At 61.0% G+C, this 27,792-nt stretch overlaps 1 protein-coding gene across 4 annotated transcripts; it reads right to left on the bottom strand.

Moving 5' to 3' along the window:
- Nucleotides 1-41: 41 nt before the first annotated feature.
- CHID1 (chitinase domain containing 1) lies at nucleotides 42-27,656 on the bottom strand. 4 transcript variants are annotated; one of them, XM_034646408.1, is made up of 13 exons: nucleotides 27,547-27,656; nucleotides 19,748-19,901; nucleotides 19,118-19,267; nucleotides 18,731-18,863; nucleotides 18,006-18,050; nucleotides 17,423-17,529; nucleotides 17,009-17,070; nucleotides 13,819-13,911; nucleotides 8,784-8,885; nucleotides 7,946-8,101; nucleotides 654-785; nucleotides 373-415; nucleotides 119-217 (listed from the first exon to the last, which is right to left on the bottom strand). In XM_034646408.1, the coding sequence occupies exons 2-13, from the start codon at nucleotides 19,856-19,858 to the stop codon at nucleotides 119-121; spliced, it is 1,233 nt and encodes a 410-aa protein (XP_034502299.1). In that variant the 5' UTR covers nucleotides 19,859-19,901; nucleotides 27,547-27,656. The 4 variants fall into 4 exon arrangements, 3 of the variants coding, with proteins under 3 accessions (XP_034502298.1, XP_034502299.1, XP_002930842.3); XM_034646407.1 differs by lacking the exon at nucleotides 27,547-27,656 and having other exon boundaries at nucleotides 42-217; XM_002930796.4 differs by lacking the exon at nucleotides 27,547-27,656 and having other exon boundaries at nucleotides 654-734.
- Nucleotides 27,657-27,792: the final 136 nt, after the last annotated feature.

Below are 27,792 nucleotides of genomic sequence, written 5' to 3'. Positions count from 1 at the left end.
CCCACGACCCCTTGGCCCCCGCTCAAGGACCACGGCAGAAATGGAAAACACAAGAGTCTGTATTTCGCATGTGCACCGGTCACTCCGTCGCTCAGGAAAGCACACGTCCGAGTGGAGCCTAGAGCAGGTCATAGAAGTAATCCAGGCCCTGGCCCAGCTCCCACATGGACACTCCGACGCCCAGCTCCTGGGCCAGCTCCAGCCGCACCTGCACAGACTGCAGCCCGCGGCATCAGCCCCGCCTCTCACCCCCGGGGCAGACCCCTTGCTCACCTCCCTGGCTCACCGCAGCCCCACCAAGGGCAAGGTCACGGTAGGAAGGGGTCCTACCTCCTGTCCCCACCCCCAGCATCAAGGCCGGCCCACGCATACCTTCAGAGTTGGGTAGAAGACGATGTGCCTCCCACCACGGCTTCTGCAAAAGAGGATGAGGCCTACTGCCTCCTGCCGGCCTCTGCTGCTCCCGCCATCCCCCACCCCAAATGGAAGGGAGTGCCGCCCCGTCTCAGGTGCCCTCGGAAAGGGCCCTGCACAGGTCCCACTCCTTGGGCTGGCCCGACCCTCAGGGGCAGTGCTCCAGCTGGTGGCCCAGGGGCCCTTGGCCAGCCTGGGCAGGCACAGCCCTCCCCTAGGGCCTCCTCCTGGACACTCACTTCTTGTACTCGAAGAAATGCTCTGCTGCCTGGCCATCCCACATGATCCGGGGCCTGTGGTCCTTCAGCATCTGAATGTACCTGGGGGAGGCCGGGGCATGGGTGTGGGAGTCCTCGAGACCGCCCGAACACCTGGAGAGGCACGGCCGCTGAGGCTGTCACAGGTGGGGCAGCGCGACTCGGGGGCCACCCCCCCCCCCCCCCCGGTGTAGGCAATGTCCACGGCACGCCCAGCTGAGGGAGGGTGATGCCTGCACCCTGGACGCGGGAGCACAGGACGGGGCCTGGGACCCTCAGCCCTGGGCCTGCGCGGGCTGGGGGCCTTGTGTCCTCCCTCGGGTGGGGGAAGGATAGAGATGCCGACAGACGGACGGCCCCTGAGACAGCAGCCCCTGTGGGCTGCGCAGCTAAGTGTGGGACGGCACCAAGGGGCTGCGTGTCCCGATGGGGCCTCTCGCTGTGTCCTCTCTGCCCCATAAGTGTCCAAGTGGACGGAGCGAGGGCACGTGCATTTGGGGGCAGAGCACGTGCTCACAGGGACTGCTGAGCGTCACAGGAGAGGCAAACTCAACAGACAGAAAGCGGCTCAATGATCACAGGTCAGTTGGAGGGGGGTGGGCGGCTGCTAAGAGGGTCCAGGGCTTCTTTTTGGGTGGGGAAAATGTGGAATTTGAGGTGCTGGCTGCGTGACTGAATGCACTGAACGCCCCTGCATGGCAGGCTCAGCCATGTTGAGTTTGTGGGGTGCAAAGGACACCTCCCCCCAAAAGTGACAAGGCCTCAGATCAGAGGGTTCCAGGAAGGCCAGAAAGAATCAGGGTGCGTGTGTGCAGGACCCACCACAGCCAGGGAGGGAGGACCCCGAGGAGGGTGGGAGGGGCGTAGGGTCCCCCAACTTCAAAGGAAACTAGCTTGTGGCTTCTCACCTTCCACGGCGAGGCCTGAGGTCTCCCGCGTGCTCTGCTGGGACCCCCACCCCCACAAGACCAGAAACGTGGGGGGCTGGGTCGAGTCTGAGCCACATGCTGGACCTCCGTTGAGCTGGCCTGAGGACCTGTCCGCACCCCAACCTCGGGAGGGGTCCCCACCAGCCCAGACCTCTGACCTCCCACTGGCAAAGGGGCCTGGGGCCCGATAAACACAAAGGGTGGGACCCACATACCCAGTGGCCTCTCCTGGTTGCCATTCCTGCTGCAGCCAGAGCCACCATGCCCCACCCCCTGCCATCTCAGACCTCTCGGCGCAGCCCCCTGACCTGGCTTCCCCAACGGCCCCGCAACAGTCTTCTTGGGCTGGGAGTAGGCACGGCGGGGTCTCCCTGATGTAGGCCCACTATGAGTCCAGCGGGTGGTGAGCCAGCCGCTTCTTGGGTGGCGGGAGGAGCCTGGTCGGCAGGGGCCCCCCCTGATAGGCAGCGGGGCTCCCCCAGGGCTGCCTTCCACGGGCAGTATACAGCAGCCAGCCACAACAGAAGGCACCCGGAGAGCCGCGCTGTGACAAAGGGTGACCTAAGCCAAGCAAGGCGCACAAGGAGGCCCAGGACCAAGACAAGAGCTGGGTGCTTGGAGGCAGGACTCAGCAAAAGGAAAGAAGCACAAAGACAAGGCGTGGAACTGGACAGAAGGCCCAGGGCCACAGGAAGTTGGCCCCAAGAGGCACCCCAGGGACGCCAGCCAGGGGCTGCTGGAGTGAGACGGGGTGCAACACAGTGATGCTGGTGGAGCCGCCGTGCCTGTGAAGTCCACCCTATGACTCCCCGCCCACGGGGCCTCACACAGATCTGCTGTCCTCAACCAGGAAGAGTGGGGTTCCCAGCGCCGCTGTCTGGGGCTGGCGGGCCACAGGGACTGGCCTTGCAGGAAAGCATCTGTCCCCAAATGGCTGCGTGCCTGTGACACCCTGGTGCCCTGGCTCTCAAGGAGACTTCCAAGCACGACCTGCCCTTCAGGGACCCATCTGGCTGTGCTCCAGCTGGGGCTGGCTTTCACTGGGGTCCTGGGGGGATCCCTGGGCAGGGGCAGGAGAGGACCCTCAGGGTGGGGGCTGCAGGCCCCAAAGGTTCAGAAGAACAGGTGCCCACCTGGATTGCTGCTGGGGATCTTGTGGGGACAGGCCAGGCCCTGGGGAACATCCTGGCCTGCCAGGGAAGCAGGACTTTGCAGGCATGGGGACCTGTGTACAGATCAGCACCTAGGCCCACACCACCTCCTGGGGGATTTCACGGCTGCCCAGAATCCCCAAAGTTGGAGACTGACTGGACCAAGCAGAAGAGCCTGGCCATGGTCATGACAGGTCCGTGCGGTGTCCAGGGATGGCCAACAGAAACTAGTAAGTTGCGTGGGAAACTCGCACTGCAGACCATGGCCCCCTGTGGCCCCCTTGGCAGGCAGAGAACCTAGGCCTGGCTGGCAGAGGCCAGGAGACCACATGCCAGGCCTGAGGGAGCTGGCCTCCTGCTCCTACCACGGGCTCCTGGCTCTGTCTGGGGGGGGGGCAGATGGTGAGATGGCTGATCCCACACTTCCTGGAAGGGACTGGGGACACCTGCCACAAAGGACCCAGGTCTCAGCGTCAGGAGAGGCCAAGACAGGGACGGCAAACAACCCTGAAACAGGCTGCCCGGGCTTCTGTCAGTGCGAAAGCTGACCACCCTGAGTGACTGTGGGGTTCCTCTGCACCCCACACCTGGCCCATCGTCACCTGCATGGGGAACAGGGTCTGTCGCTGCAAGTTCCTGGGGGGGACGGCCACAGTGTGCATCTCGGTGAACTGCATTTCTAGAGTGCGGGACCAGAGCCCACCCCACAAAGGCATCAATCTAGAGCCTTGCTGAGCACTTCCATCTGGCTCATGGATCAAAGAGATGTGGCCTCGAGAGGGGCACACATGTCAGCCTCCTCTGCGGGCCAGGAGGACTGCCTGGAAGAATCAGGCCATGGGCAAAGGAGGTGGAGTGAGACCCATAGGGGCCTGAGGGGCGCCTCCCTGTTGGTGTTACAGGGGTGGGGAGGCACTCGGCTGCAGGGGGGATCACGCCGGGTGTGGGGAGAGCACTCAGGCCACACTGGGGGGCTCATGCTGGCAGAAGGGCCAGCGCCCATCACCCCGCTGTGTGCGTGTCCTTTGTTCTCACCAGGAGCTGCTGTCCTTTCTTGGACTGCAGCTCTGACCCTGGGACTGACCTAGGGGGGTGTGACCCCCTCCCCAAGCTCAACTCCCCTCTTGTAGAGGGGGGGACGTCCCCCCTGATCCCCGTCAGCTGGGGCTAAACTCACTGCGACATGAACCCCAGGGAAGGTGCTGTGCTGGGAACTGTCCTCTGCTTGAGACCCCTCTTTGGCAAAGGTCCCCTAAGCGTGAGTCCGACTGTGTGGGGGCCTGTGGGGAGTGACCGCACTGAGGGCTGCCTGTCTGCCCCTCCACACCTCGTCCGGGGCTTGAGGCTCAAGGATCCCTTGTTGGGACAGCAGCCCTGCCTGCCACTGGGCCAGTGAGAAGCCCCTCCTGGGACCCCTGCGGGTTCCTCACAGGGCTCAGAAACCAGCCCCCCCCCAGGCGCCCCACCCCTGGACAGTGGGCACCCACACACCACAGCGTGGAGCACGGCCCCTCCTGCCCGGCGTGGAGGGTATGGCCCCCAGCCTACCAGGATCCAGAAGGGGACCCCCAGGGGAGGGGAAAGCCAGGCGGGAGATGGGCCCCCTGGGGGCACCTGCTCCTTCCCTCAAACATCCCTGGGGGCCAAGGGCACCTTCATCCACCCTGATCCCGCTGCACAGGCACATAAAGCACGCCGGTGGAGCCCGCGCCGTCAGCCCTTTTGACCTGCAGCCCGCGATCGCCTGGGGTCCATGGGGGGACGAGGAGGGGCACGAGGAGACACCATCAGGACCACAGAATCTCTTGCCTGGTCTCAGGGCCCCAGGCCTGCCCCATTCTACAGCAAGGCAGGCAGAGGCCTGGGATGGAGGAGACTCTGGGGCAGCCCGACACCACGGCCCACCCCAGAAGCAGACAGGACCCCTTGCCTGCTTCAAAATCCCTGGGCTGNCATTCTACAGCAAGGCAGGCAGAGGCCTGGGATGGAGGAGACTCTGGGGCAGCCCGACACCACGGCCCACCCTAGAAGCAGACATGACCCCTTGCCTGCTTCAAAATCCCTGGGCTGTGGGCACCAGATGCCCAGAGGCTGCAGTAGTGACCCTGCCTGCCGGCCACAGGCCTGTCCTGCCACCCAAAGCCCCTCAGCCCCTCTCTGTAGGACACACCCACCGGCCAGGACCCAAGTGGGACCACGGCCCGACCTCCACACGCCCTTGAGGTGCGTGAGCTGCGGCCCTGCCACCTCAGCACTGTGCCCGCTCTGACCCATGGGAGCCCCGCTGAGCTGCCATCTGCTTCGGCCAAGGTGGGCGGGGGCAAGCGCTCGTCCTTGACACACAGCCCCGTCACACCCCCTGGGCCCACAGACCACTCTCCCCCCGCCCCCTGCCCTTAGGCAGGCTGGAGCTGGGCTGCCCCCTCCTCGGCCTCCCACCGGCAGCTCTCAGTGGGGCACGGCTGGCGGGGAGGCAGGGGCTGGCAGCCCGGGTAGGGGGACATCTCAGAAGAGGGCGGGGAGCAGGACGGGGGGACAGCCAGAGCCCCCGCGCATCTGAGGGCAGGTGGTGTGGGGGGGCACGCGTACCCACACACACCGTCGTAATCGAGGCCCCGTCTTCCTGTCTTCAACGGTCAAGGGCTGGATGCTGGCGGCCAGTGGAGGCCGCGGGGTGCCTTCCATCACGTGACCCAGGCTGGGGGTGTGTGGGGTTCACTGCCAGGCTGGGGTTAACAAGCCTGACAACCCACCCCACGTGCTGCTGTGGGCCTACACTGAGTGAATAAACAGTAACTCTCCAGCCCTGAGGTGGTGGCAGATGGACTGTGTCCCCCAGATTACTATGCTGGAGTCCTGACCCCCAGCACCCCAGGATGTGGCCGCAGCTGGAGCTGGGGCCTTTACAGAGGTGCTGGAGGTTAACAGGGGGTCACCGGGGGGCCCTGATCCCATGGGACTGGGGTCCTTATAAGAAGAGGGAATCAGGACACAGACATGCATGGAGGGATGACCCCGTGAGGACCCAGGGAGACTACAGCCGTCCACACATGAGGAGAGAGGCCTCGGGGGACCCTGCCCCGCCCATGTGGGCATCACGGGACCGGGGGACAGTGAGTGTATGCAAGCGCAGGCTGCCTGAGTACCGCAGGGCTAACGCCTCCCGGCCCCCACAGGCTGGGCCAGCAGAGCCCAAGGCTGGAGCAGACGCGGCTAGGGGGCACTGGGGGCCTCTGGCCTTACACGAGCATGCTCCTACTCCCGGCTGATCAGTCAGCAGACAGCATGGGTTAGGGTTAGGTCCCTGAAGGCCTGCGGCTGGTGCTGGGAGCCCAAGCTCTGGACGCAGCTCTGTCCATTGCCTCCTTGAGCCAGGCACCTGGCGAGGAACACGGGGCAGAGCGGGGGCACCAGCAATACTTCCAGAACTTTCTCAGCCATGCCCCGCCAGAAAGGAGCTGCAATGGGGGAGGGGCAGCACTAAAGGAGCACAGAGCAGCTCTGGCCAGAAGGACAGGTAAACAGGAAGGGGGAGCTCTCTGGGATGGGGTGGCCGGGTGCCGAGAACCCCAGTCTGCTGCACGGAGATGGGGCAGTGCCCCAGCAATTGGTCAGGCACCATCTCAGCCCCCCAGGAGCTGGGGAGCCACTCCTTGGCCTGCCCCACCTCCTGCTGTCTATGCCACATCCACACCACGTCCACGCCACTTCCCCGGGCCCTTCCCAGCAGAGAGGGGCAGGCTTTGGTTCAGAGACACAGAGTGCGCCCAGTGCCAGAGGCCAGGCAAGGGGTGGGCACCACAGGCTGCACCAGACCCCAGCATCAGCTGTGCAGACATGGGACATGGGCCTGAAGGAAACAGAGAAGCCCCCCACCCCGCTGGGTAGGTGGCTGGCAGCAGCCCCTCAGAACCCACGAGTCCACCCAAGGACCAACCAAGCAGCTTCTGTCCCCCTCACCACGGCACAGCTGGAGGGGGTCGCCACGGACGACAGGTATGGACAGGCCAGGAGGGGCAGCAGGCATCGGGCAGTCGGCCCCCCTGCCTAAGCTGACACGCCATGTCCCTGGTGGAGGCAGATGACCTGCAGAGACCACCCCTCCCACCGCCACAAGTACGGCAGGCTGCAACAGGCACGCACCCAGGTCACAGCGTCTGAACCCAATCTCCACCGACAGGAAGGCTCTCCGGAGGAGCGGCCGGCGCGGCCGGCTCACATGGTTTCCAGACGCCCCAAACGAAGGTGAAGGTTTTGGGATCGCGGAAACACCCAACACCCAACGAGGCAAAATGCACAACGTCTGGCATCCAACCCAGGAGCACAGGTCTGCAGAGCTCCGGCCAGACAGGAGCTCGGGGCGAGAGCCACCAGCTGCCTGGACCCAGGACAGGTCTGCCTCAGGGCACAGCTGTTGCAGCCAAGCCCACACGTGCAAAGAGCAGGAAACACGGAGGAGGACACCTGACACGAACTTCTGGACGTGAGCCCCACAACACGTGAGCGGGAAAGGCAGGGAGGGGACAGCACACAAGACACACGCACAGAACACCAATGAAAACCAAGCCAGAGAGAAAAAGACACGAGAACCAGCGGGCGGGACGAGCCGATCGACCTGACACCCAGATTTGAGGGCCCGAAAAAGAAAAGAGAAAGAAAGGGATAGAAAAAACATTTGAAGAAACTGGCCAAAATTTTCCAAAGTTCACGAAAAGTATAAACACATGGGTCCCAAAAGCTCAATGAAAACCAAGCTCAAAACACATAAAGAAAACCACACGAGGGGACGCCTGAACCAAACCGCGCTGGGCTCTGTGTCGTTGGACAGGTCACGGCAGGAAGACGGAGACAGGACAGCCTAGTACTACACACTCAGCAAAACCATCTTCCAAAAAATCAATGCCAAACAAGGCTGAAAGCATCTGCGACCAGCAGAACCAAAAGGGAGAGACACAAGCGGCCCCGCGGGCAGGACACGACCCCACACAGGTGTGGGTGCGCGCCGGAACCGAGGGCCTCCCGGGCCAGCCCCACTGGCCACCCGCGCCGGGAAGATGGTCCGCACACCTGCAGACGGGGCGGAGCCTCAAGAGGTGTCCCCCAACCCGACAGGCTCAGACCCTGCGCGGCCCCTCCCCAGCTCTAAGCCACCACCCCCGGGAGACGCGGAGAGCCGTGGACAGCGGGGGCTCACCTGGCCCCGACGACGGGCTCGCGCGCGTCCCTGGAGGCCGCGTAGTCCGTGCCGTAGAGGTTGAGCCCCAGGAGGATTTTGCTGCGCCACCTGGACGCGGGGTCCAGGACCTGGACACAGGCTCGGACCCAGGACAACGGTGCGTTGGGGCCAGGCCTGCGGGGGCAAGGGAGGAGGGGTTTCGGCAGCAGCCAGAGGCCTCCTGCCACGTCCCGTGGGTACCCCGGGCTGCGGCAGCAGGCTGTGCGCAGGGGGAAGGAGGGCGGCGGACACCAGGCCTCCCGCGCTGCCTTCTAGCTGGACCCGGGCCTCTGCGGTGGACACAGGCAGCAGTGGCAGACTGGGACGCTGCCCACACCCGACCCACCCACAGGAGCACCTGTGGGTNCTTCTAGCTGGACCCGGGCCTCTGCGGTGGACACAGGCAGCAGTGGCAGACTGGGACGCTGCCCACACCCGAGGCTCCCTTGCAGGCAGCGACCCCACCCACAGGAGCACCTTCTCCTTGGCAACAAGGCAGGCCCAGTGCCAGCGGCCACCGTGCTGCCAGAGATGGACATCCTGGGATGGTGTTCCCATGAGGGGACATCTCTGCCCTCTGTCACATGCCCCGGAAATACAAAGGCTGCCCAGCGCAAGAGCAACTGTGGGCTTCAGGGGAAAAGGGACCAGGCCCCCCATGTCCCTGGAACCAAGAGCTGACGGCAGTGCAGCCCCAAGCACGCTGGTGGCAAACCAGGCCTTGCCCCGCTGCCCATCCAGTGTCCGGGCCCAGAGGAGCCAAGTATATCTGTGCCAAGTCATGGAACCCACTGGGCCCCTTGGTGCCCACACTCACTGCTGTGCTGTGGGGTAGTCGTAGGTCATGAGGCTGAAGCCGTCCAGCACGGGGGCCAGCTGCTCGAACTCCTTGTGTGTGAACATGCCCAGCTGGTCAGTCCTGCAAAAACATACGCATGACTAGCACTGCCCCCTCACAGCCCGGCCGGCGCTGTCCCCAGCTGGCACCTGAGTCCACCTGAGGTCCGAGCAAGCTGGCTATGAGGGCCCCCAGACCATGCCCCTTCCTCCCTCCACGCTGGCAGGGCTGCAGGTCACTTTCCCTGGAAAGTAACTTGTCACTCGGTTACAGGGCACAATCCGTGGCAAAGTCAGGTCCACATTCCAAGAGCAGGGATGGGCTGAGGCGGCCAGGAGACCGAGCCCAGTGCTGGCAGTCAAGCAAAGGTTCATTCCTCTCCCTGTCCCTCCCCTCCCCACCACGCATCCAAGGCCGAGATCAGCCCTGCTCCGAGATGGCCCCTTCCCACAGGTGGTCCCACCTGCTGGCCTGTCTGCTCTGCCTGCAGTAACCCCTGAGTGCCAGATCCCCGGGGGGACCCTCCACATGTGAGTAAAAACAGGACCCTGGGCAAGTGTGTCCCACTGCAGGGGCCTCAGAGGTGGTCATCCACTCCGTGGGACCTGGGTGCAGCCCCACTCCAGCCCAGAGGAGAGCCTCTCCAGCTGCCTTCGGGGGGGACAGCCAGCATGCCAGGCCCAGGCCCCCCAGAGACACGGGGCACCCACAGGACCTGAAGATAGGCAGCGCCAGCAGACAATGGCCTCATGATCCCAACTGCGTGCTGAGCATCGGACACAACGGGGTACTCAAGGACACATCTGGGGGCGGACATTTGCTGGGCCAGGACACCCATACTCCTTGACGGGGACAAGCCCCCCAGAGCGGGCCAGAAGATGCCAGGCCCCAGCAGAAAGAAGACAGGCCACAGGTGGCTGTACGAACACATCTTGTACCCTCTAGGCCTCGGCCCTGGCGAGCCACAAGAACAGTGGGCACACTGGCTCTAGGAAACTGCTTCCCATTTCAAAGGCTCACCCGTCTCCAGGTGGGACGTTCACGTAAGAAGCTAGACACCTAGGCCCTGCCATTGCTGGACTCAGTGGCACAGGAGGGGAGGCAGGGCTGTGGGCGGCAGTGTGGTGGTCTCGTGGGGAGAGCATCCCTTAGTCCCATGTCTTGGTCCCTAAAGAGACTGGCAGCTTCTGCAGAACATGTGGTGCCGGACACCTTCCCTACTCAGCTGGGAGAGGGGACCCCACGCAGGGTGCTGGAAGGGCCAGGACCAGGTGTGAAGGAAAGGCCAGCCGGGAGCGGGACTCGGGCAGGCATGGGGCTGCAGGAAATGAGCTGGGGAGAGGTCCCCAGGAGGCGCAGTAGCAAACCCGCTCTACGAGGCAGAGGCCTCCCTTTTCCAGGCCTGTCGGTGCTTGGAGCAGACACTCCTGATGATGGCCATCGGGGTCGGGGAGGTTAGTTTTTCAAGGCCCTTCTCCCGTTAATACTCTGCCCTGAGAAGCTCACAGTTTAGGGAGGACTGCTGAAGTCTGGACCAGGCTCACGTCAGACAAGACTCCTTGAGCCTCTCCTCCTTTGCGAATTTCAGTGGCTGCCCTGTCAGCGGCGGTTTCCGCTTTGTGGAGTCTGTCCCACAGTCCTACCCTCCCCTGTGTCCCCCACACCCTTCCTGGGGCATCCAGGTCTTCAGGGCCCCTCCTCCACACGGGGCACCAGCCTCCTGCCAAAAGCAGGGCTCCCACACCCTCCTGCTGGGACGGCCCTGGTCGGCCGGATGCTTCTCGCCAAGTAACCTTCTTTCCAGCCATGGGCATCCCTCCCTTCCAGAAGGCTGGGCAGCCACACACGCCCCTCTACCGAGACCCCACAGCTGCCAGAGTGGGAAAGGACACTCCAGGTGGGGCTGGCAATGTCCTGCAGCCCCGGCCTCCCTCCGCAGGTGGCCAGATGGCCTCTACATCTAGACGGTTCTTCCTATACACCGAGCAGGCTGGCCTGGGCAGGCTGGGGCCCTGCAGCCCACTACCCCGCTCGGGGGTCTGTCTTCCCCTCAACCTTCTTCTTGGCACCCCCCAGCCTGTGTGCCTCCAGGGCTCCCACCCTCCCCAGGACTCCCAACCCTCTGCCCTCAGCCCCGGCTTCACCCCCACACGGTGGTGCCTCCCTCCTCCATCACCCTGATTGTCTGCCATGTCTGGGGCTCAGCCCCACTGATGCAGTCGCCCCAACCTGCTGGGGACCCCACCTCTCATGGTGCCGACTGGTCTCTTCCCCAGAGAGGATCCTGTCCCGTCTCCCTAGTCCCCTGTGGCCACATGCTTGTGGCTTGACGTTGCACCCTTTCTCCTCTTCTGTCTTCCCCCAGACACCACAGATGGGCCACCTATCGGTGGTAAACCCCAAGTCCTGCCCCTGACCAGCCCTCCCGCGGCCAACCGTCCTGGGGGTCAGGACAGGCTCGGTGCGTGGCCACTGGCCCCTGCCACCAGCCACAGGGCCGCCCCCACAGCACGTGGCCCCCGATGGTGTGTGGAAGGCAGGTGTCCCTGACATACTCTTGCTATCAGGGAACCCATGTCTGCTCCCCACAGGCCTGGTCGCCCAAGCCCCTGACAGCCTCTTGCTGGCTCAACCCCGTGGCTCCCCCTCAACCGGGAGCTAGAGTCTCCGTCTGTGCGAAACTGAGCAAGCTCCAGAGCGCCAGCTCCACTGGAAGCAGGGCTGTGACCTTGGGGGGAGGGCTCAAGGTCAGCATGGTACCTGAGCTGACAGTCCCAGACACAGGCCCCCAGCAGAGAAAAGGCACCGCGCGCTGTTCAGTGCGCCGGCAGCCAGCCTTTGTGAGGTGAACGAGGAGCACGAGAACGTCTCGCTGCAGGAAACGCCAAGAAGAGGCGTTTAATGGGCTTGTTGTTGGGAAGCCCTAAGCGTGGGGGGGGCGGCGGTCAATGTCGTCAATGAGATGAGCTCCTGCAGGGCACTGCCAGCCAGAGCCTTGGGGGACGCACTGGGACAGCACAGCCCAGGCCCACCCCCCCAACTGCGAATGGGCAGCGCACAGCCAGGTCTCTAGGAGGGGCTGGGCCGGCCATGTCCACAGCCCATCACACCTAGAACCCGCACCCTCAGCCCTGACCACACTGGCCATGGTCACCCCACCCCCGGACATCCCCCTTCAGGCTGCCTTAGGGGGATGATTCCTCCCTTGGTGGCTGCAGGGTGGGGGCGGGCCATCTACTTCCTGCCTAGGTGCTAGGAGCTCAGGGTAAGCACCCCCGGGCACAGATACACCCTTACCCTTGCAGGCCAGGCCCAGGGGGCAGCCCTGAGCGGCGTCCAGCCCCCGTACCCTCCCACACTCTCCAGCACATCCTCTGCACCCTTGTGCTAAGCATGCGCCAGAAGCTGCTAGGCTCCATGGAGCGGGCTGCAGGCGGCCACTCTGGCCTGGCCTGCGCAGCACCAGCTCTCAGCCTGAGGAGACGCCCCCGGCCCTGAGGAGCTTACCCCCACTGAGAGTGCCTCCTGTGCCCATCCCACAGATGGCTCCTGACCACAAAGGATGACAGGGTCTCCACCCGGCCGAGCACTCCCTGCTCCCCAAGCCAACCACAAAAACTGGGAGACCCAGGAAATGGGCGCCAAGTGCTGTAGCCAAACCCACAGGCTCTAGAAGGTCCGCCCCTCGGCCTTCCCAGAAGAAAAGCTCCTCTTCCAGTGCCAGCCCCAGCACTAAGCTCAGGCAGCCACGAGAGCCCCTGCCTGGGGAGCAGCAGGTCCCCACTGGAGCCAGCCTCAGGACACATGCGCACCCCACACGCACTCACCAATGTGCGCACATACATACGTCTGTACATGCGGGAGGAAGGACAGACAGGTGGGGCTCTGGCTGGGCTCCCTCCTGGGTTGAGCAGAACCCGCCCTTCTCCAGAAGGTAGGTGCTGGCCTGTCGGACCCTCCCACCTACAGGGGACTGAGGACCTTGAAAGTGTGAAGAGAAAACTCAGATAGCAGGCCGATGCCCAGGTAATGCAAAGGGTACGGGGGAGCACAGCCCACGGCCCCTGATGGCACACGGTGGGGACTGTGGGGCATGAAGGCCAGGCAGGCGCTGTCCCCAGGGAACATCTGTCACAGCTGCCGGAGCGCCCTGCAGGCTCCATGTGCCAACTGGTGCTTCTGTGAGCCCATCAGCCTGTGAACCACGGCTGGGCATCACAGCCCCAGAGGCCCGCCCATGCTGCCCCACTAACCGGCACACCACCCAACTACCACTCACAGGGTGGGCCAGCTGCTTCCTCCTGGGGCGGCGGGTGGGAGCCCAGTGTGCACCTGTGGGCCAAGGGGCTGGGCTGGCAAAGGCCAAGCAGAGCCCCCTTTGGTCTTACCCAGACCTCTGTGACAACAGATCTAAGCATCCATGGTGCCTAGCACCGGGCGACACCCTGGGCAGAGGGGACACGGCTCCAACAACGAGGGCCTGGGCTGCTTGGCCTCCCTGTCCCCTGGGTTCCAGAAAGGCTGCCTCACTGGTTTGGGAAGGGTGAACAGCCAGGCTGGGGAAGGAGGTGGCATGACCACACAGCCCTGACCTCCCAAGGACGCGGCAGGTGCGTCTCCCCTAAAGCTCTGCGCTGTGGTGAGACTCCAGGGCTGCCCCACTGAGAGTGGAAGCGTCTAGAAGACACAGACCCTCAAATTTAGGAACTTCTAACATCTTCCAGTGCTCGGATGGAAGGGCGCAGCCTTNCCCCTAAAGCTCTGCGCTGTGGTGAGACTCCAGGGCTGCCCCACTGAGAGTGGAAGCGTCTAGAAGACACAGCCCCTCAAATTTAGGAACTTCTAACATCTTCCAGTGCTCGGATGGAAGGGCGCAGCCTTCTACTGCTGACATGTGGGGATGTGCTGCCATGGCTGACATGGGTCCCCAGCCCCAGCTCCCGTGGCATCTACCCACCCAGGGCTGCTACGGGTTGGGAAGGAGCTGCCCGCTGCCAGCGAGCATGGCACTTACCCAGGAGTGACAGCCGGTGGGATGACCAGGACAGCCAGCAGCCGGGCCTGGTGCAGGGCCTCCGCCAGGTGGGTGAGCATGTGGATGAGGCCCCTGCAAAGAGCCAGGAGATCAACAGGAAGTCGAGGGCCCTGACCCTGCCCTGCTACAGGGCAGACGTCCCTTCACGGGCATTTTCTGCCCTGGGGGCTCCAGTGCGGCCCTGCGCCATGCAGACACTCGAGCACTGGGGCCGGCCAGCAGGTCCCACGGGGGTCCCCCTCCACTGAAACTGGGCCTGCTCAGAACTTGGCTGGTCTCTGTCCTTCCTTGCTCAGGGTCACCCTGAGAACGGCGTGGGGAACAAAGGGGCATCTGGGCAGCACCCCATCACCTCTGGACTCTCCCAGATACACAGCCTGGCCCGGGGGTGAGGAAGGACCGACACATGCCCAGCACACTGACCTGCTGGTGGCTGGGTCAGCCCAGGCCACGAAACACCACTTGACCTACTGGGCATCACACAGCACCTGAGAGGTGCCCCAGGACCAGAATAGCGAGAGCAGCTCCATCAACCAGGCCTTGTGTTAAGGGGGAGTCCCAGCCTAGCGCCCCAAACCACTGGCCTCAACCACCTAGGCCCCTCATGGGGCCACTCCCAGCCTGGAAGTCACCCAGACACAGCTGTCTGTCTCAGCCCTAGGCAGGGGCGTCCTCAGCCCTGGGACACACAGAAGGGACACCTGTGGGTGGGCATCAGGTGTGACTCTCCACTTGTGCCTGGACATGTCTCAGCAGGAAGTGGGCCACCAGGTGGGCGACAGATGGAGCTGGAGTCATGGGCTCCTCTGGCCCCCAGAGGCATGGCACGTATGGCCAGTGGAATGGAGACTAACCTGGCTCCAGGCAGCACCTGCGAGCACCTGTCAGGCACCCCCATCTCCCTCATGCCACGCAGCGAGGACCGCCAAGTGACTGGTGCCCAGGAGCCCTGCAGCCCCAGGAGCCGTGCTGTGCTCGGTCTGGCCTGGGCCCCGTCTGCGGAGCACGGTGACCCCTCACGCACAGTGCAGATCAGAGGGGCTTAGGCACTGCGGCTCTCACCAGCAGGGATGGTGGGGCTGTCCTGGCTACCCACGCACAGCTGGCTCATGGGGCCCAGTGCCCACCCCCAGGCCCCATTCCACACAGGTGCACAGAGGACAGGTGCGGCCCCAGCTGTCCTGACGAGAAGGGGCTGGGTACTGATCGCTGGAGCGTGGCTCAGCTGGAGAGAGCACTGGTGCCGCGGAGTCTCTCCTGCAAGGAGGCGGCGGGGCTGAGGTCAAGCCCTTGGGGAGCACACGCCCCTATCCACTCTGCCAATAGCCGTCATGGTGCCTATAGCACCGTCACTGTCACTGGCTTTCCTGGCCTTCTGGACGGCCCTAGGACTGCATCTCTGTGAGAAGGGAAGGGTGGTCTTGTGCCCCTGGGGCAGCACCTACCAGCTGGGAACCTGGGGTCACCTGTGTGCCCTGGGCACGCATGGAGGGGACCGGGCCACTCACTAGAGCTGGGCACCATCCCTGCTGCTCCACTGCTCAGACCACCTGCTCCTCCCCAGAGGACTTCTGTGGGAGGGAGGCCTAGAGGACCCGGAGTTCAGGGCGTCAAGGCGATGCTGTGCCATTGTCCTCACCACACCATACAGGCCAGGTGCCCTACAGCATTTGCCTACAACGGCCTTTCCAGGCTGACCTCTGCAGAAGGAAACAGCCCTCGGACACCTCGTCAGATGCCCCAGTGAGAGTGACAGGGGGCGGGGGGGGGGACGGCCTCGAGAAATGTTCCCATCATGCCTCGCAGCAGCCAGGCCCATTCCGTCCTGGGAGACGGCTCCTACGTAGCAATGTGCCCAGAGCCATCTGCCATACTGGATGCTCTCTGCCCCCACTCCACCTGGCCCCTGACTGCCCTGCTGGCCGCCCCCTCATCACGCAGCTGCGGCTCAGGTAAATGCCCACCCCCTGCAGAGAGCTGGGGCAGAATGAAGCTGCCTGGTGAGAAGCTGCAGGGGAAGGTCTCTAGTTCCACATCCAGAAGGTGCTGGAAGGTCATTTTGTCAGGGCTGTTGCCTGGGAGGAGAGGTGAGGAGGGTCTCTCAGCCAAGAGCCAGGACTCCTGGCACACTGGCCCTGTACCAGCTCCCGACAGACACATGAAGCCCCCCAATGTGGCTTGCACGATCTCTACCCATCCGCCCCCACAAAGTGGGCCTCAGGGCCCTCCCAGGGCTAGGGGCTTGGGCCCAAGTGCGGAGGGAGCCACAGCTGCCCAGACAGGCCAGCCCCTCCAACCCTGGGCAGGGAGCCCCCAGGCATGCCTGGCTCTAGGCACAGATGCCTTCCACCCGCACTCAGAGACAGGAGACCTGCTTGGGAACGCTGCCTCTGAGTGGGCAGAGAGTGACCTGAAGCTGCAGGAGGACAGAAGGGGGGCCGCCCTAGCCCAGTGCTCCCTGCTGGGACAGGCAGGCAGGGAGAAGCAAGGGGGAGGGCGGCTCAGGCTTTGAGCTGGAACTCCTTCAGGCAGGAAAGGGAGGGGATGGCTAGTTCTAGAACCAGTGGTAGCTGGCTGCCAGGCTCCGCTGCCCCCCGCACCCTGCGGGTTATACCACCGCTCTGCCATGCGAACCCCGAGACACCCTGCTCAGGAGAGCTCGGTACCCCCTTGGTCCTTTGTGGGGCTGACCCCCCATGTCCCTGACAGAAGTGGGGAGTGGCTGCTGCAGGCGACACCTGACCACTCCCACCTTGCCTGGTCACTCTGGTCACAGACAGTGTGGGTGCCACCGCAAGGGGAGGGGCGGCTGACTCTTGTCCTAGATGATTCCGTGGACGCACTCAGCAGACCTCTTCTCAGCAGAGGAGCTCCTGCTCATGTCTAAACCTGACCCTGCTGTCACCACCTGGGCCACAGTTCTCTCCCAGGGCATTCCAGGGAGACGCTTGTCACACTCCCTTCACCACCCATGCAGGCATCCAGGCTGGCAAAGCAGCAGCGTGGTCAGAGCCAGATGCTGGCTCTCGGCTGCTTCGAGGTGCCGTCCCTGCCCCCGGGTGTAGAAGGGGGAAGAAGGCCCTCCCCACGATGGCCCTCCCTCAGTCCTTCCTCCAGCCTCCTCCAGGACACTGTGGGGGGGGGCAGGAAGAGCACAGAGCCCACTCACACATGCTTCTGGCCCAGCAGCTGGCTCCAGACCTCCACCACGAAGCCGTCAAAGTGCTGGCTCTGAAAGGCACGGGGCAAGTGAGGAGGGTCTGATGACCCAGGAGGGGTGGGTGGGAAGGCAACACAGACCAGCCACCGCCACCCACGCAGTGAGGTCACGGCAGGCCCCGAAGCCGCTCTTTGAAGGGGGCAGTGTGGCGGTCCCCACAGGAGCCAGGAGCAGAGGGGCTCAGCCTTGTGTGTCCAACACTCACGTGCCTCTCCAACCCCAACCCCTGGGGGTCTGAAGGGCCAGGAGGAGAGTGGGCAGCCGGGTACCGCCCAAGGGAAGCCTCCCCACCTCAGAGGACCTCTGTGGTCAAGAGGAAGCCTAGGGCAACCCGTGCTGACCCCATGCAGTGCCAGGCCTCACCTTGGCCACCTGGACCATGGTCTTGCCAAGCTCTTCAATCTCGTCCTCGCTGTCCAAGACATTCCGGAAGTCCTCATGAGTCCAGTCCTCAAACAGGAGTCGGGGCACTTGGGGAATAGACCCACACGGGGACTGTGACCCCTCCATACTTGGCCCGCCCTCAGGGCAGCCCTTGGCCACCACGGCAGAGTGACCACACAGCTGAGCACCCACATGGCCTGGCCAGGGAGCGGCATCGGGTAACGACGACCTCTTTTCCCCTCACACACCAAGTTTCTGAGTGCCCAGACCCCAGCTCCGCCCGCCCACCACTGCCTGACTCCTGCTGGACGTCTTCCACCTTGATCAGTGCCCACCTGGCCCCAGCCCCCATGGCTCCTGTCAGCTGTCACCTATTCCCTCGCTCCCATCCCCAGACCCTGCTAACCCTGCTGTACTTTGGGAACACCCTTGCCAGCGGGGAGCTCCAGGACTGGGCAGGGTAGGGCTGGCATCACTCTCAGCCTGGTCCTGCCAGGGTCTCCACCTCACACATGTGACTTCAGGGCTGGGTGCCCCGACAGCCCAGGCCCACTGGACGTACCTATACGTAAGCCCTTGGCCTGCTTCCTGACTGCCCGCATCCACCCTGTGGGATGGGAGAGGACAGTCAATGCAGGGACCCCGCTCACCCCCAAGGAAGGAAACGTTGGGGCCCCTGCAATGAAGTGCAGAGGGGAGGCAGCAGGAGGGAATCTGTGGGTCCAGCCCTGTCCTCCTCTTCCTCTCCCATCCCCACCCGCCCTGCAGAGCAGCCAGGGCAGGTGAGGCCTCTGGGCCACTAGGGACAAAGTGGTGGCATTGGCCGCATCTAGAGAAAAGTGGCCTCCAAGGGGGCTAGGAGTGTTTCTTGGAGCTAAAGGGTGTCTGAGGGCCAGATCCCAGTGCTGCCCAACTTATGGCCTCTGACACTGCCCTCCCAGCACTGAGGGATGGCTTCAGGTCTCAGAACACCACAACTAGCTAACACGCTCTCTTTCCAAACCCAAAAGGGGGACAGCTATGTGAACTTGGGTGTGTGCTCACAGAGGTGGCTGGCAAGACAGCCAGGCCCTCCAGACACCTCTCCTCTCTGGACCCTGTGTACAAACTGCCAAGGGGGACAGGGTTTGGGCCAATGGCAGACAGTCTCACACTTGTGCACACACACTCAGCTACACACACACTCTCAGACACAGAGTTGCATCCTCACACTCACATGCACGCAGTCACGCACTCACACCCTTCTGGGCCCTCAGGACGGGCACAGATGGGCAGCAACGTGAGAACCTTGGTCCACATCGTGAAGGCCTGTGACCTCAAACATCTCCCGACCCCGCCGCTTCAGCTGTAGCCACACGGGCGAGATCTGCGTGAACTTGCCCCCGAAGACCTTTGCGACATCGTAGCCATGGCTGTTCCACTGGCAGAAAATGGAGAACAGGTAAGCACACTTGGAGCCGGGGACAGAGGGTCCTAGAGCCACCTCTAGACCGAGACACCACAGGACCACCTGTGCCATGCAGGACAAGACCCCAGAAAACCCTTGGGATGGCTGTCACTTCTTTGGGAGGACTCTCTCCCCGGGGACCTACACAGCCGCAGCCCCAGGAGGTGAGGACTCCAGGGGCAGCCATGCCCTTGGGACCTCCCTATCCGCCCCAGGGCCTGGCTTACTGGAGTGACGTAGCCCAGGACGTCCCCAGCAAAGTGCTTCTCCCGGGCCTTCGCTGAGCAATAGCTGCGATGCTCCAGGACCACATCCTCAGCCCTAAGGTCCGTCACCACCAGACCCCGGTCTTGCACAGGCTTCTCTGAAAACTGAGTCTGAAATAACAGCAACAGGACAAAGTGGTCAGGGCCTGCCGTCCACAGGCAGGACGTGGGACCCCGAGGAACAGCAATGGCCCTCAGATCAGCCAGGCACTGTGTCCTGGGATCAACATGGTGCCACTCACCAGAGACCACAGGGAAAGGCCCACCCTTGAGGAGCTGACAGTCCCTGAGGACTCACTCTCCCATCCCAGAAAAACGGCATAAAGGCATGGCATGATCCACTCGACCACTGCAAATATGATAGAACTCCGCAAGGCAGGACGAGAGTGTGGCCATGGGAAGAAGCAGAGGTGGGGTGAGGGCCAAAATCGGGGCCAGTGGGGGTGGGCACACCCTCAGCCCCATCGCCAGAAGCTGTTCCCTCTCAGGCCATTGGCTATAGCCCTGGGCAGTACCACAGAGCGCTGCATCACAGGCCGCAACACGCGACTCCAGGGGGCGGGAAGAGGCCAGTTCCCACAACATCCCTACCTTCTCCAGCAGCGTCTTCGAGGCGGCCTTTTTGGCATCTGACTTTGACAGAGTAGTATGCACAGAGCTGCAAGCCAGAGCAAGCCAAAGCGTGCTGAGCAGCGTCCTCATGGTGGGAGTATCACGGCGCGGTCCAACCTTGGGGGCCAGGCGGCTGTACAGAGAGCAGAGCACACATGACGCCCAGCAGTGTGGGGTGTCCCCTCTGCCAAATGGAGCACATTCTAGGGCCTGGGTCCTCATGGCGTTGGCCTGGGCACTGGCCCCAGGACAGAGCCCTACCCTGGGCCAGCCCTAACGGCCGGCCCAGCCTCCGGCACTGCTGGGCCCCTCGTTCCTCAGATGCCCAGAAAGGGCCTCCTTGTTGCTAGTCGGAAAGCCTTCCCCCCAGCTCAGGGCTGCCCTGTCTATGGGTGCCATCTAGGAAAATGGTGGCTGCCCCCAACAACCCAAAAAAACCCAGGCTACTGGAGGGCTTAAGTGTAATACAGCAGCGCCATGGAAAGGACTAGAAGAAAATACAGGTGCCTGCTTCTGTAAACTCAGGGCAGAGAAGGCCCTTCCAAGTACGTCAGCAGTGTGGAGGTTAGGGAAGAACACGCCAATGGAATTCATTATCTAGAAATGTGACACTTTAGGGGTGCCTGGGTGGTTCAGTTGGTGAAGCATCTGCCTTTGGCTCAGGTCATGGTCTTGGGGTTCTGGGACTGAGCCCATGTGGGGCTCCCTGCTCAGTGGGGAGTCTGCTTGTCCCTCTCCCTCTGCTCCTCATCCCCACCTGTGCACGCTCTCTCTCTTGCTCTGCTCTCTTTCTCAAATAAATATATACATACATAAATAAATAAAATCTTAAAAAAAGAAATAAATGTGACACTTTAGGGGCGCCTGGGTGGCTCAGTTGGTTAAGTGGCTACCTTTGGCTCAGGTCATGATCTGATCTGATCTCAGGTCCTGGGATTGAGCCCGGCATCGGGCTCCCTGCTTGCAGGGGGAGGGGGGGGGCACGGTGGGGGAGCCTCATTCTACATCTCCCTCTGCTTGTGCTCTGTCAAATAAATAAACAAAATCTTAAAAAAAAAAAAAAAGGAAACGTGACACTTTCATTTAGGAAACAAAAAAGCAAATTTAAAGAAATACTAAACCAGAAAAAAAATAATTAGAACGTACTTCTCAAAGCATTCCTACCCATTATTTATTCATAATGAGCAAAGAACTCTTACAAATCAAGAATAAGAGGCTCCAGTAAAAAAAAAAAATGCCCCACTACAAAAATACAGGAAATGAAGAGGTGTAGTCATACCTCTTAGTACACAAAGCCCCAAACTCTGTAACACACAGGTGCCCCATACAGACAGGCTATCACAGATACCCTGTAAAGCCAGCCAGGGATACCCCATAATAGATACCCCATAATAGAGATACTGTGTAATACAGACACATTGTAACATAGAGATATGCCATAATGCAGGAGTAACCCATGTTATACACACCCAAGATACAGAGATGCCTGTAATACACAGAGATGCCCTGGAGTACACAGAGACACCCCGGAATACAGAGAGATCCCCTGGAATATACAGAGATCCCCTGGAATATACAGAGATCCCCTGGAATACACAGAGATCCCCTGGAATATGCAGAGACACCCTGGAATATACAGAGATCCCCCGGAATACACAGAGATCCCCCGGAATATGCAGAGACGCCCTGCAATATACGGAGATCCCCTGGAAAACACAGAGATGCCCTGGAATATGCAGAGATCCCCTGAAATATGCACAGGTGCTGTGGAATGTGGAGAGATCTCCTGGAATAGGCAGAGACGCCCTGGAATACACAGAGATCCCCTGGAATACACAGAGATCCCCTGGAATACGCAGAGATCCCCTGGAATACACAGAGATCCCCCAGAATACACAGAGACATCCTGGAATACACACAGATCCCCTGGAACACGCAGAGGTGCCCTGGAATATGCAGAAATCCCCTGGAATACAAAGAGATACTCTGAAATACGCAGAGATACCCTGGAATACACAGAGATGCCCTGGAATAGGCAGAGATCCCCTGAAATACGCAGAGATGCCCCGGAATATGCAGAGATCCCCTGGAATACACAGAGATCACCTGACATACGCAGAGGCACCCTGGAATATGCAGAGATCCCCTGGAATATGCAGAGACACCCTGAAATACGCAGAGACACCCTGGAATACGCAGAGATCCCCTGGAATACGCAGAGACGCTCTGGAATACACAGAGATCCCCTGGAATACACAGAGATCCCCTGGAATACGCAGAGATCCCCTGGAATACACAGAGATCCCCCAGAATACACAGAGACATCCTGGAATACACACAGATCCCCTGGAACACGCAGAGGTGCCCTGGAATATGCAGAAATCCCCTGGAATACAAAGAGATACTCTGAAATACGCAGAGATACCCTGGAATACACAGAGATGCCCTGGAATAGGCAAAGATCCCCTGAAATACGCAGAGATGCCCCGGAATATGCAGAGATCCCCCGGAATACACAGAGATCACCTGACATACGCAGAGGCACCCTGGAATATGCAGAGATCCCCTGGAATATGCAGAGACACCCTGAAATACGCAGAGACACCCTGGAATACGCAGAGATCCCCTGGAATACACAGAGATCCCCCAGAATACACAGAGACATCCTGGAATACACACAGATCCCCTGGAACACGCAGAGGTGCCCTGGAATATGCAGAAATCCCCTGGAATACAAAGAGATACTCTGAAATACGCAGAGATACCCTGGAATACACAGAGATGCCCTGGAATAGGCAGAGATCCCCTGAAATACGCAGAGATGCCCCGGAATATGCAGAGATCCCCTGGAATACACAGAGATCACCTGACATACGCAGAGGCACCCTGGAATATGCAGAGTTCCCCTGGAATATGCAGAGACACCCTGAAATACGCAGAGACACCCTGGAATACGCAGAGATCCCCTGGAATACGCAGAGACGCTCTGGAATACACAGAGATCCCCTGGAATATGCAGAGATCCCCCGGAATACGCAGAGACGCCCTGGAATACACAGAGATCCCCTGGAATACGCAGAGACGCTCTGGAATACGCAGAGACACCCTGAAATACGCAGAGATGCCCCAGAATATGCAGAGATCCCCTGGAATACACAGAGATCACCTGACATACGCAGAGGCACCCTGGAATATGCAGAGATCCCCTGGAATATGCAGAGACACCCTGAAATACGCAGAGACACCCTGGAATACGCAGAGATCCCCTGGAATACGCAGAGACGCTATGGAATACACAGAGATCCCCTGGAATACGCAGAGATCCCCCGGAATACGCAGAGACGCCCTGGAATACACAGAGATCCCCCGGAATACGCAGAGATCCCCCGGAATATGCAGAGACACCCTGGAATACGCAGAGATCCCCTGGAATACGCAGAGATCTCCTGGAATAGGCAGAGACGCCCTGGAATATACAGAGATCCCCCGGAATACACAGAGACGCCCTGGAATACGCAGAGACGCCCTGGAATACGCAGAGATCCCCTGGAATACGCAGAGATCTCCTGGAATAGGCAGAGACGCCCTGGAATACACAGAGATCCCCTGTAATACACAGAGGTGCCTTAAGCCCCAGAAATAGCACCTCAGCTTCACCAGCAATTAAAGGAGTAGACACGCAGTGTTGGTGAGGACTAAAGAGTACGATGCTAGTGGTGTGGACCTGGGGCAGCAACCATTCTCACGAGTTGCTCCTGAGAATTCAATTTGTGAAAATCTTGTGTATAACAATCTAGTCATAAATATACTTTCCAACACGTTTCCCTTCACAGATCACACTTTGGGGGACTTCTGCACTTACGTGGAGAACGCACGAGGAGGTCCATCACAGCACCGTTTAAACAGAATGACACACACTTCCGTACGCTGGAGTATGGACAGGCACTACATGCTCACCGTGCACTGGTCAGTGCAAATGTTACAAAATGCGCACACGCAAAAGGATCCCAGCTTTATTTAAGAATTCCTATGTGAGGGGGCGCCTGGGTGGCGCAGCGGTTAAGCGTCTGCCTTCGGCTCAGGGCGTGATCCTGGCATTATGGGATCGAGCCCCACATCAGGCTCTTCTGCTATGAGCCTGCTTCTTCCTCTCCCACTCCCCCTTGCTTGTGTTCCCTCTCTCACTGGCTGTCTCTATCTCTGTCGAATAAATAAATAAAATCTTAAAAAAAAAAAAAAGAATTCCTATGTGTATACACACCTACAGAGAAAAGTATATAAAGGGCGATGCTAAAAAGTAAATAAGGAGGCTATCTGGATGGCTGATCATGCCGTATTCTTGGCTTTAGCTGTATTTTCTGGCTTCCCGCACTGGACTATTATGAGCCTGCAGTTCTCTTTTAGGTTCTGCCCCCACCCCCTCCCCCCCAGCAATTCTGCCTCTTGCTTTCACTCTCTGGGTAGCCAAGTAACAAGCAGGCCCAGGCTGGCTCTAGTCCTTAATGAGGCTTTAAGGTGTGCAAGTGTGTTGGTCCACAGACTCACGGCCCCGGTGGACTGCCCCCTCCGGACCAGCTAAGGAGCCACTTGGTGGCAGAGCCGGAGGAGACCCCACAGGCCCCAGGACGGGGGGGCAACCTAGCCTCCTGCCCAACAGGCAGGCATGTGGCCTTTCCTCTGGCTATGGGGTCACTAGAGCCCCAGCCAGGCAGGGTATGCCCTGTCAGGTGCTGATGGAGTCAGGCCCTCAGCAGTGCTCACCCCTTCATCCCCTCTACTCTGCTGACCTCCTGGCCAGGAGCCTGTTTGTACCTCCTCCAAAACCTTCCTCTCCAGCCACTTCCCTCACAGAGCAGCACGGGTTGCACAGCTTTGGGCTGTCACTTCCCAGGGCAGCCGCCCTCGGCAGCAAGCCTGCAGACTGAGGCTCCTGATACACACAGCGTACCTGCGCCAGGCCGCGGGAGAATGAAGCCCGCGGTGAGGCGTCCTGGAGGTCCCTCCCCATGAGGCAGGGAGGCACAAAAGGCTGGCCCAAGGGCTTCGCAGGAGGACAGAAGGGACAAAGCTGCAAGGGCAACTCTGAAGGGACTGTGAGGAAGGATACAAAGACCCGGGCCCAGACTGCCATCCTCTGTGCCCTCCCCTCCCCAGCAGGCCCTCTCCTGACACTTTTTGGCAAACGGTCCCTGCCCCCTCCCATCTTGTGACCACAGATCTGATTGGGCTCCCTCAGTCACAACAGAGGGCAGGTGGCACAGAACTCACCTGGTCAGGCTGAGATCATGGCTGCCAAGCTATGAGGGACTAACTCCAGGAAGCCTGGCCACCAGGAAGCCAGAAAGACACCTGAACAAACATGTTCGCACGAGGGGCTGCAGAGCCAAGAGGACAGCTGTGCAAGCAGGGACAACCGCACCTGCTGGCAGGAGCCACATGGAGTGAGGCGGAGGGCCCACTCTGCCAGGCACCCCGACCTTTGACCCCAGCCCCCCCCCCCCGTTCCACTCCATGACCTCAGTCTCCTCCTCAGCTCCAGGGCGGAGGTCTGGGTCACAGAGGATGGAAGGTATGAGAAACCAAGCGGGAGGGAGGTCCTCAAGCAATCCACAGTGGCCCGGGGTGTGCCCCAGTAGCCTTCTCACCTGCTGTCCATGGCCTGCTGCCCCACCTGCTGCCCACCCACCCAGAAACCCCTCGACCTATGGCTCACCCGTCCCTTGACCTATGATTTCACATGATAGGGAAGGAAGAAAGAGGAAAGGGTAGAGATGGGGCTCCTCTGGGGGAAGGGAAATGGACACTGCCAGGCTCTGTACACAGTGAAGGGACCAATGGAGAGAGCCAGACTGAGCTCAAGGCCTGGACTGGCACTGCCACTGACTCTGCCAGCGGCAAGCCCCAGGATGAGGTGCGATGGTATCAGAAGCAGGCTGCTCATGAGTGCTGGGCTACTCCCCGGCTGGCCATGAACTCTCCAGACCGAATGCCTGATACGTGGTGATGAGGACACAGTGTGTGAGCTGCTGTGATATGTGGGGTGCTTGGGCAGCAGGAAGGCCCTTGTCTGGCACCTCCCACAGCTCCCTGCTATGCGTTGGGCCCAGCCATCCTACCCGAGGCCTGAGGGCAAATTCTCCCATGTACTCTGCAGAGCCCCTGCTCTCATGTCAGTTTTTCCCACACACACCAATGACCTCCCTTAGGCAGCACAGGCCCTGCAGAGTGTGGTGTATAGTGACCACTTCATGTCTGTGGTCACCCAGAGGGGCCCTGGGAGGCAGGGGTCTCCAATCTGCTCTAACAACTGAGAGCCCCACTATTCCAGGGGCTCCAAGCTCGTGGGAGGACGGTTTCAAGTGTGTTGACCAAAGGACAGCAAGTCACAGCAGTAACTTTCAAATGTTTTTTGAGACCCACAGTAAGTGTGTCATAGCCCAGTACATGTGTGCATGTGCCACATGTGCATACGCATTTTATGAGTCCAGTGAAAGCCGCTTATCAGAGCTAACCATGCTCTGTGATACACTGACAATTTTCCTATTTCATCTTTAAGAAACTGATTTTTAGGGCCGCCTGGGTGGCTCGGTGGGTTGAGCATCCAACTCTTGCTTTGTGCTCAGGTCGTGATGTCATCAGGATCGTGGGATCCAGTCTCCCTGCTCAGCGGCGTGTCTGCGACTCTCCCTCTGCCCCTCCCCCCACACGTGCTTGCTTGCTCACTCCCAAAATGGATGAATCTTAAAAAAAAAAAAAAAAAAAAAAAGGAAATTGATTTTTACCCGTCAAATTGGTCTCATTATTCAGTAATATGCAGTTTGAGAAATGCTAACCAATGTGCCGAGTGTGTCACCAACACGCTGCTGGACCGTGAATCAACTTTCTGGTTAACAGAGTACGGCTGTTCCCGTGCCAAGTGTAATAGTCAGTCACACACATTCTTGCCTTTCAGCACAAATCTTGGAGCCAACTGTATTCCTGGGTGAGGGGTGAGCGCGCTCTGGGAAGTGAAGGCAGCGTGAGAGGCAGGACAAGCACAGCCCTGGTGACATTTATTGACCACGTGCTACGCGTCAGGCCCTGGGACACAGCGTGGAGTAGATCCCGGCCAGAGGTGAAGAACTGCAGTGCGTGGCCGCTGTGCTACACTAAGTCAACAGAGTGATGGCCATAGGACGCCACGGATGGCTCAAGATCCATTTTTGCCACCAACCCACTTGTCCCCTGGCTCTGTGGGCAGCGAGGAGCCGACAAATCACCCTCCAGTGTGGAAAGTCTAGAGCTTTCAAGGCACAGGGCCGAATGAAGAGGGATCCGGCCTAGTGTACCCCAACGAACACGGGGCCACCTGCCCCGCATTCGGCTTGGCCTCTGGGGACAGGGTGGCCACCACTGTCTCATCCACCTGCTCACACCCACCTCAGTCACACAAAGTGTGTTGTCACCCTCATTGTCTTCACTCAGGTCCTTACTCTTACTCCCACACCGTCTTGCACAAACTGGCTCTCACACTTCCACTCTCACACCAGTTCTCTCACGGGCCCCCACGCTTTCACCCGCTCACACCCACACGCTCACACCCGCACTCTCACAGGCCCCACACACTCGCCACTCGACCTCTCACATCCGCGCTCCCTCGCGCCGCGCCTCCTGCTCTCACACGCGTCCCCCGCGAGCCCACTTCGCGGCGCGGAACTGAGGCCGTGCGAGGAGGAGGAGGAGCAGACGCCGAGACGCGGGGCGCGGACGCCACCCCGGCCGGCCACTGCGGGGCTCACCTTCATGTCCCGGAGGCCGGCCGGACCACCCTCGCGCGCGGCCGGAAGACGCTCGCAGGCGCCGCCGGAAGTCCCGCCCCAGAACGCTGGAACGCCGCCGCCGCCGCGCAGGGCACGCTGGGGTAGGGGCGGGGCCGAAGCCGGGGGCGGGGCCGAACAGGGGCAGGGGGCAGGCACCGGCGTGAGGCGGGGCTGGGGGCGGGGTCAGGGTCAGGGCTAGGTTTCTCGCGCAGGGCGGGGAGCAGG

This window comes from Ailuropoda melanoleuca, chromosome 16 (assembly GCF_002007445.2).
Source record: "Ailuropoda melanoleuca isolate Jingjing chromosome 16, ASM200744v2, whole genome shotgun sequence".
Taxonomy (NCBI): Eukaryota; Metazoa; Chordata; class Mammalia; order Carnivora; family Ursidae; genus Ailuropoda; species Ailuropoda melanoleuca.
Note: the sequence above shows the minus strand (reverse complement) of the source record. Positions and strands in the feature narration are given on the sequence as shown.

Excerpts from the sequence above, each read along its gene's own strand:
- CHID1 (XM_034646408.1), bottom strand. The coding sequence starts at position 19,858 with ATGAGGACGCTGCTCAGCACGCTTTGGCTTGCTCTGGCTTGCAGCTCT. Across the intron at positions 17,530-18,005 it reads GGCCAAGGGCTTACGTATAG|TGCCCCGACTCCTGTTTGAG; the intron begins GTACGTCCAGTG and ends CTATTCCCCAAG. Across the intron at positions 218-372 it reads TCTTCTACCCAACTCTGAAG|TCTGTGCAGGTGCGGCTGGA; the intron begins GTATGCGTGGGC and ends CGCGGGCTGCAG.